The sequence below is a fragment of the Nerophis lumbriciformis genome, linkage group LG19, assembly GCF_033978685.3.
Source record: "Nerophis lumbriciformis linkage group LG19, RoL_Nlum_v2.1, whole genome shotgun sequence".
In the NCBI taxonomy this organism is placed as follows: domain Eukaryota; kingdom Metazoa; phylum Chordata; class Actinopteri; order Syngnathiformes; family Syngnathidae; genus Nerophis; species Nerophis lumbriciformis.
This window is the reverse complement of record NC_084566.2, coordinates 42,794,125-42,804,124: the sequence shown is the minus strand read 5'-3', so window position 1 is coordinate 42,804,124 and position 10,000 is coordinate 42,794,125. Positions and strand designations below refer to the sequence as shown.

Sequence of the window (10,000 nt, the reverse complement as noted above, 5' to 3'; positions counted from 1 at the left end):
TATAAGTTACTTTTAATGGAGAGTAACTTGTAGCTTAGTTACATTTAATGGAGAGTAACTTGTAGCTTAGTTACATTTATTGGAGAGTAACTTGTAGTTTAGCTACATTTAATGGAGAGTAACTTGCAATTTAATTACATTTAATGGAGAGTAACTTGTAGTTTAGCTACATTTAATGGAGAGTAACTTGTAGCTTAGCTACATTTAATGGAGAGTAACTTGTAGCTTAGCTACATTTAATGGAGAGTAACTTGTAGCTTAGTTACATTTAATGGAGAGTAACTTGTATATAAGTTACTTTTAATGGAGAGTAACTTGTAGCTTAGTTACATTTAATGGAGAGTAACTTGTAGCTTAGTTACATTTAATGGAGAGTATTTTGTAGCTTAGTTACATTTAATGGAGAGTAACTTGTTGCTTAGTTACATTTAATGGAGAGTAACTTGTAGCTTAGCCACATTTAATGGAGAGTAACTTGTAGCTTAGCTACATTTAATGGAGAGTAATTTGTAGCTTAGTTACATTTAATGGAGAGTTACTTGTACCTTAGCTACATTTAATGGAGAGTAACTTGTAGCTTAGTTACATTTAATGGAGAGTAACTTGTATATAAGTTCCTTTTAATGGAGAGTAACTTGTAGCATAGATACATTTAATGGAGAGTAACTTGTAGCTTAGTTACATTTAATGGAGAGTAACTTGTAGCTTAGCTACATTTAATGGAGAGTAACTTGTAGCTTAGCTACATTTAATGGAGAGTAACTTGTACCTTAGTTACATTTAATGAAAGTAACTTGTAGCTTAGTTATATTAAATGGAGAGTAACTTGTAGCTTAGCTACATTTAATGGAGAGTAACTTGAAGCTTAGTTACATTTAATGGAGAGTAACTTGTCGCTTAGTTACATTTAATGGAGAGTAACGTGTAGCTTAGCTACATTTAATGGAGAGTAACTTGTAGCTTAGTTGCATTTAATGGAGAGTAACTTGTATATAAGTTACTTTTAATGGAGAGTAACTTGTAGCTTAGCTACATTTAATGGAGAGTAACTTGTAGCTTAGTTACATTTAATGGAGAGTAACTTGCAATTTAATTACATTTAATGGAGAGTATCTAATAATGTGTTAATTCCACGACTATATTTATTGGTATCAGTTGATATCGGAATCGGTAATTAAGAGTTGGACAAAATCGTGATATCAGCAACAAAGCCATTACCGGACATCTCTAATTTTAGCGCCTTGTTTATGCGCTGGAATGTATTCCTAACATGTTGTTCTGCTCCTGCAGTGCCTGGGCCTCCTTGCCTGGGGGTCCACTTGGGACCGGGTCCGTGGGTGGTGCTGCGCTGGACTCCCCCGCCGGACTGCTCAAAGTCCGACTCCGACGGCCCGAGGCCGCCGCTGGAAATCCTCGGCTACCGCCTCCAGTTTGGCCCGAAGAACTCCACCCCGGAGACCACGGTGGATCTCCCCGGTCCGGAGAAGAACTTCACCGTCACAAACCTCTCCCCGGGCTCCTCTTATGTCTTCCTGCTCTCCGCGAGGAGCCGGTCGGGTCTGGGGAAGGCGGCTCGGCGGGAAGTGACGCTGCCCGTCTTCCCCCCCTCGGGATACCCCAAAATATCCAACTTTGTCAACGCCACCTGCTGCTCTCTTCAGTTCTCCTGGCGGCCCCCGGACCGCGGGGAGTGCAACGGCGTCATCACGGAGTACAATGTGGCCTACAAGGAGGCGGCTGGCCCGGGAGCCTCGGAGCTCCCCGCCCCCCTGCATGTGGTCACGCTGCCGGCCGGCCACTCCAGCTACACCATCCTGGGCCTGGACCACGGCACGGCCTACGAGGTGCAGCTCAGAGCCCGCAACAAGGCGGGGCTCGGCCCCTTCAGCCCCCCTCGGCGGTGCCGAACCCTGGCCTTTGACACAGGTAGGGTTGCCCTCGGAGCCCGTGGGAACACCCTTCACCCGAGCACTGCTTCGACGTCACGTCTCCCCACCGCACCCGGACTTCACTCCTCCATGAAGTGGGGCGGTTCAGGTTGACCCCCCCTGCACCCCAGAGTTCTTGCAGGTTGACCCCCCCTGCACCCCAGAGTTCTTGCAGGTTGACCCCCCTGCACCGCAGTCAAGTCCAGAGGACGGCGACAAACCCCTCAGCCTGTTCCACTCACTCACTTATAGGGTTGTCCCCATACCAACAGTTTGGTACCGGTACCAAAATGCGTTTCAATACTTTTCTAAATAAAGGGAACCAAAAAATTTTAGAGTACATGAAACAAACATTGAGGAGTGCTAGCTTGCTGTCCTCCAGTGATAATGCTACTTGTATTTGTCGCCACGGAGGCCGGGATTAGTGATTTAGAAGTAGCTAAAACACTGCGGATGGACGTTAGCCGCGAGCTGGCGAGCCATGTCTTAAAAGCATACGCTATTGTACTTGGTATCATTACAGTGGATGTCAGGTGTAGATCCACCCATGGCGTTTGTTTACATTGAGGAGTGCTAGCTTGCTGTCCTCCAGTGATAATGCTACTTGTATTTGGCGCCACGGAGGCCGGGATTAGTGATTTAGAAGTAGCTAAAACACTGTGGATGGATGTTAGCTGCTAAATAGCTAGCCATGTCTTAAAGTATACGCTATTATACTTGGTATCATTACAGTGGATGTTCGGTGTATGTTTTATGTTTTAATGTTTACATATATTTTTCACTTATTAATATAATATTTATGTTTTAATGTTTACATATATTTTTCACTTATTAATATAATATTTATTTTTTAATGTTTACATACATTTTTCACTTATTAATATAATATTTATGTTTTAATGTTTACATATATTTTTCACTTATTAATGTAATATTTATATTTTAATGTTTACATATATTTTTCACTTATTAATGTAATATTTATGTTTCAATGTTTACATATATTTTTCACTTATTAATGTAATATTTATGTTTTAATGTTTACATATATTTTTCACTTATTAATGTAATATTTATATTTTAATGGTTACATATATTTTTCACTTATTAATGTAATATTTATGTTTTAATGGTTACATATATTTTTCACTTATTAATATAATATTTATGTTTTAATGTTTACATATATTTTTCACTTATTAATATAATATTTATGTTTTAATGTTTACATATATTTTTCACTTATTAATATAATATTTATGTTTTAATGTTTACATACATTTTTCACTAATTAATATAATATTTGTTTTAATGTTTACATATATTTTTCACTTATTAATGTAATATTTATGTTTTAATGTTTACATATATTTTTCACTTATTAATGTAATATTTATGTTTTAATGTTTACATATATTTTTCACTTATTAATGTAATATTTATACTTTAATGTTTACATATATTTTTCACTTATTAATATAATATTTATATTTTAATGTTTACATATATTTTTCACTTATTAATGTAATATTTATGTTTTAATGTTTACATATATTTTTCACTTATTAATGTAATATTTATGTTTTAATGTTTACATATATTTTTCACTTATTAATGTAATATTTATGTTTTAATGTTTACATATATTTTTCACTTATTAATATAATATTTATGTTTTAATGTTTACATATATTTTTCACTTATTAATATAATATTTATATTTTAATGTTTACATATATTTTTCACTTATTAATGTAATATTTATGTTTTAATGTTTACATATATTTTTCACTTATTAATATAATATTTATGTTTTAATGTTTACATATATTTTTCACTTATTAATATAATATTTATGTTTTAATGTTTACATATATTTTTCACTTATTAATGTAATATTTATGTTTTAATGTTTACATATATTTTTCACTTATTAATGTAATATTTATGTTTTAATGTTTACATATATTTTTCACTTATTAATGTAATATTTATATTTTAATGTTTACATATATTTTTCACTTATTAATGTAATATTTATGTTTTAATCTTTACATATATTTTTCACTTATTAATGTAATATTTATATTTTAATGATTACATATATTTTTCACTTATTAATATAATATTTATATTTTAATCTTTACATATATTTTTCACTTATTAATGTAATATTTATGTTTTAATGTTTACATATATTTTTCACTTATTAATATAATATTTATATTTTAATGTTTACATATATTTTTCACTTATTAATGTAATATTTATGTTTTAATGTTTACATATATTTTTCACTTATTAATATAATATTTATGTTTTAATGTTTACATATATTTTTCACTTATTAATATAATATTTATGTTTTAACGTTTACATATATTTTTCACTTATTAATGTAATATTTATGTTTTAACGTTTACATATATTTTTCACTTATTAATGTAATATTTATATTTTAATGTTTACATATATTTTTCACTTATTAATATAATATTTATGTTTTAATGTTTACATATATTTTTCACTTATTAATGTAATATTTATGTTTTAATGTTTACATATATTTTTCACTTATTAATGTAATATTTATGTTTTAATGTTTACATATGTTTTTCACTTATTAATGTAATATTTATATTTTAATGTTTACATATATTTTTCACTTATTAATATAATATTTATGTTTTAATGTTTACATATATTTTTCACTTATTAATGTAATATTTATATTTTAATGATTACATATATTTTTCACTTATTAATGTAATATTTATATTTTAATGATTACATATATTTATCACTTATTAATGTAATATTTATGTTTTAATGTTTACATATATTTTTCACTTATTAATGTAATATTTATATTTTAATGTTTACATATATTTTTCACTTATTAATGTAATATTTATGTTTTAATCTTTACATATATTTTTCACTTATTAATGTAATATTTATATTTTAATGATTACATATATTTTTCACTTATTAATATAATATTTATATTTTAATGTTTACATATATTTTTCACTTATTAATGTAATATTTATGTTTTAATGTTTACATATATTTTTCACTTATTAATGTAATATTTATGTTTTAATGTTTACATATATTTTTCACTTATTAATATAATATTTATATTTTAATGTTTACATATATTTTTCACTTATTAATGTAATATTTATGTTTTAATGTTTACATATATTTTTCACTTATTAATATAATATTTATGTTTTAATGTTTACATATATTTTTCACTTATTAATATAATATTTATGTTTTAATGTTTACATATATTTTTCACTTATTAATATAATATTTATGTTTTAATGTTTACATATATTTTTCACTTATTAATGTAATATTTATATTTTAATGATTACATATATTTTTCACTTATTAATATAATATTTATATTTTAATGTTTACATATATTTTTCACTTATTAATGTAATATTTATGTTTTAATGTTTACATATATTTTTCACTTATTAATGTAATATTTATATTTTAATGTTTACATATATTTTTCACTTATTAATGTAATATTTATGTTTCAATGTTTACATATATTTTTCACTTATTAATATAATATTTATGTTTTAATGTTTACATATATTTTTCACTTATTAATATAATATTTATGTTTGAATGTTTACATATATTTTTCACTTATTAATGTAATATTTATGTTTTAATGTTTACATATATTTTTCACTTATTAATATAATATTTATGTTTGAATGTTTACATATATTGTTCACTTATTAATGTAATATTTATGTTTTAATGTTTACATATATTTTTCACTTATTAATGTAATATTTATGTTTAATGTTTACATATTTTTTCACTTATTAATATAATATTTATGTTTTAATGTTTACATATATTTTTCACTTATTAATATAATATTTATGTTTTATTTTTACATATATTTTTCACTTATTAATATAATATTTATGTTTTAATGTTTACATATATTTTTCACTTATTAATATAATATTTATGTTTTAATGTTTACATATATTTTTCACTTATTAATATATTTATGTTTTAATCTTTACATATATTTTTCACTTATTAATGTAATATTTATGTTTTAATGTTTACATATATTTTTCACTCATTAATGTAATATTTATGTTTTAATGTTTACATATATTTTTCACTTATTAATATAATATTTATGTTTTAATGTTTACATATATTTTTCACTTATTAATGTAATAATTATGTTTAAATGTTTACATATATTTTTCACTTATTAATATAATATTTATGTTTTAATGTTTACATATATTTTTCACTTATTAATATAATATTTATGTTTTAATGTTTACATACATTTTTCACTTATTAATATAATATTTGTTTTAATGTTTACATATATTTTTCACTTATTAATATAATATTTATGTTTTAATGTTTACATATATTTTTCACTTATTAATATAATATTTATGTTTTAATGTTTACTGTAGTGAATCATGTTTAGCTATTCCTCGTCCTCCGGTGATAATGCTACTTGTAAGAAACTTACTGTATTTGTCGCCACGGAGGCCGGGATTAGTGATTTGGAAGTAGCTAAAACACTGCGGATGGACGTTAGCCGCGAGCCATGTCTTAAAAGCATACGCTATTGTACTTGGTATCATTACAGTGGATGTCAGGTGTAGATCCACCCATGGCGTTTGTTTACATTGAGGAGCGCTAGCTTGCTGTCCTCCAGTGATAATGCTACTTGTATTTGTCGCCACGGAGGCCGGGATTAGTGATTTGGAAGTAGCAGCTCTTCCTGAGGGTGTTTCATTGTTACCTTTATCTGTACTTTTTACACCAAAACGCATCCGTTCTCCCTTTTCTGTCTACACACTGTGTCTGCTTGTAAGTACTCTGTGTGTGTGCGCTGCCGAACATGCTCCTCTGCTCGTAAAACCAGCAATGTCACGACTGTTAAAAAAATATATATAAATATATGTATATATAAAATATAGGGAAGTGGTACTTTTTCAAACAGAGTATAGTACCGTTTTATTCATTAGTACCGCTATACTACACTAGTACCGGTATAGCGTACAACCCTAGTCACTTACCTCCATCACCTCCCCTTCACCAGTGGAAAGAGGCTGCTAGAAGAGCACTGCTTGTCACATCCCCTCAGGTGAAAGTTCCACACACACCACATCTCACCCACAAGGTAAGTGGAAATGAGGTGAAAAGCGGGCCTCCTTTTTTCTTCAGTCTTTCTCCAATCTGGTCAACTCCACTGCCTGTGTTGCCAAGCAGACTAGGAAGTTGTAGCAAAACACAAAGATGTGGCATGTCACCTTCCTCTCTTCCTGTCGCCATCCACTCTCCTGGTCACCTGTCCGTCCTCCTCGCCGCCGCGCCTCACCCGACTGACGCCTCTTTTTTCTTTGCAGGTCCACACGGCGGGGGAAGGCCGACACGTTGCTTTTCAATAATAACACCCCTCCCCTGACTGCTCTTTTTCTTCTTTTTTTAATGTTCTCTTCCAGACGTGCCGAGGAATTTTTCCGTCAACCTGGCCACCAGGACCAGCGTTCTTCTGACCTGGGAGTTCCCGGAGAGCAGCAACCCGTACCGCTTTACTGTACGTCCATCACGTGACACGTCCACCTACGTTGGGTTACATTAAAAAGATCAGTTAGAATTATTACAAAATGTTGGATAGAGAGAACTTACTCACTCTTCATTTATTAAATGCAATATATTGAAACTATTTATTAAACAAGACAAGAAGCAAGGAATCAAGCAGAGACAGGATTCAATTTAAAGTTAAAGTTAAAGTAGCAATGATAGTCACACACACACACACACACAAGGTGTGGCGAAATTATTCTCTGCATTTGACCCATCACCCTTGATCACCCCCTGGGAGGTGAGGGGAGCAGTGGGCAGCAGCAGGAATCATTTTTGGTGATTTAAACCCCAATTCCAACCCTTGCTGCTGAGTGCCAAGCAGGGAGGTAATTGCTCCCATTTGTATAGTCTTTGGCCCGGGTTTGAACTCACAACCTACCACTCTCAGAGCGGACACTCTAACCACTAAGCCACTGAGTAGGTATTCAGCTCATGAGGAGAGCCCGTGGACCTGCACCCTCGTACGATGTCGCCCCACGCTCTGAAGAAAGAGTTCCACGCCTCCCCATTTATTTGGGCGTTCTCTGATTACATAGCTGCAGCTGCTTCTAAGGGAGGGGGGTCATAAACAGCTGCTGCACTCGGTCATAAACATTTTAAAGAAAAGGTGCTCGTAGATGTGGCTGTCCAGTAGATCTGGGAAACCGACACCTCTACGGCGCATCCCATCGCACACAGTGGAGGTTTACAAGCTGTCCGCTTTTTGCTCGATAAGATCAAAGACAGCTTTGTGAGCACCAGTGGATCGTAACCCGGGCAAGCTGAACTCATAGAAAATAGGGTCTGTGATAACTTATATACAATTATTCTGACAACAAACAGCTCAAATTCTGCATAAAGAAAAGTATCTGGGTGGGATTTTTTTTAACCCCGATCTAACTTTTATCCCAAATATTACAAAAATAGGTAATAATAATAAGAGATTTTATTTGTAAAAGCACTTTACATTGAACAAACAACCTCAAAGTGCTACAGTGCATTTGAAAAACAACAACGCTAGAAACACAAATAGCTGCCCCCAACAAGTAAAATAAATAGTAAAAAAATGTATAAAAAAATAGAACAGCCTAATAGCTAGAACTAGCACACATATATCTAAAAAAAAAAAAAAAAAAAAAAAAAAAAGGCTTTTTTAAGGTTTTTATCATCTTAAGCTATAAAAATGGGAGCCATTACCTCCCTGCTTGGCACTCAGCATCAAAGGTTGGAATTGGGGGTTAAATCACCAAAAATGATTCCTGGGCGTGGCCACCGCTGCTGCTCACTGCTCCCCTCACCTCCCAGGGGGTGATCAAGGGTGATGGGTCAAATGCAGAGAACAATTTCGCCACACCTAGTGTGTGTGTGTGTGTGTGTGTGTGTGTGTGTGTGTGACAATCATTGCTACTTTAAACTTTTTTAACTTTAAAAGCATAGCCAAAATCCACCCGTTTCTCTATAAAGTGTCCTTTAGACTAGTGTAGTACTCTCCGCTCTTCCCAAAAAGAACATCAGGGGTCTACAATGCATACAAAAACTCATCTACAGGTGCTGACGAGGACCAGAGGGCGGGCGCACATTACACCAGTTTTAAAGTCACTGCGTTGGCTCCCCCGTCCACTTCAGGGTGGATTTTAAAGTTTTATTATTAGTTTTTAAATGTCCTAATGGCCTCGCGCCTTCTTATCTATCTGGGACTGATTTTAGCGGAGAGCCTAAGGACTGAAATTAAAAAAAATATATAATAAAAAGGCTAACGACACACCTTTTTAATCAGGTTTTTCACTAGTCAACTGTTTTTTTAATCATGAATAATTCTACTAATATTCTCTGAATGTTCTATTTTTATTCACTTATTAATGTAATATTTATGTTTTAATGTTTACATATATTTTTCACTTATTAATATAATATTTATGTTTTAATGTTTACATATATTTTTCACTTATTAATATAATATTTATGTTTTAATGTTTACATATATTTTTCACTTATTAATATAATATTTATGTTTTAATGTGTACATATATTTTTCACTTATTAATACAATATTTATGTTTTAATGTTTACATATATTTTTCACTTATTAATATCATATTTATGTTTTAATGTTTACATATATTTTTCACTTATTAATATAATATTTATGTTTTAATGTTTACATATATTTTTCACTTATTAATGTAATATTTATGTTTTAATGTTTACATATATTTTTCACTTATTAATGTAATATTTATGTTTTAATGTTTACATATATTTTTCACTTATTAATGTAATATTTATATTTTAATGATTACATATATTTTTCACTTATTAATTTAATATTTATATTTTAATGTTTACATATATTTTTCACTTATTAATATAATATTTATGTTTTAATGTTTACATATATTATTCACTTATTAATGTAATAT

The 10,000-nt window shown here is 30.4% G+C and overlaps 1 protein-coding gene across 5 annotated transcripts in view; it reads left to right on the top strand.

The window, feature by feature from the left end:
* The window catches only part of LOC133618410 (receptor-type tyrosine-protein phosphatase S-like), a 425,684-nt gene that overhangs the window by 315,002 nt on the left and 100,682 nt on the right, over nt 1-10,000 (top strand). For all 5 annotated transcript variants that reach the window (XR_012050994.1, XM_061978745.2, XM_061978743.2 and 2 more), the window contains one exon: nt 7,457-7,551. Coding sequence is in view for 4 of the 5 variants with exons in the window: in XM_061978745.2 (XP_061834729.1) it covers nt 7,457-7,551 (95 nt within the window). In the remaining variant the exon portion in view is untranslated. The remainder of the gene's footprint in view (nt 1-7,456; nt 7,552-10,000) is intronic.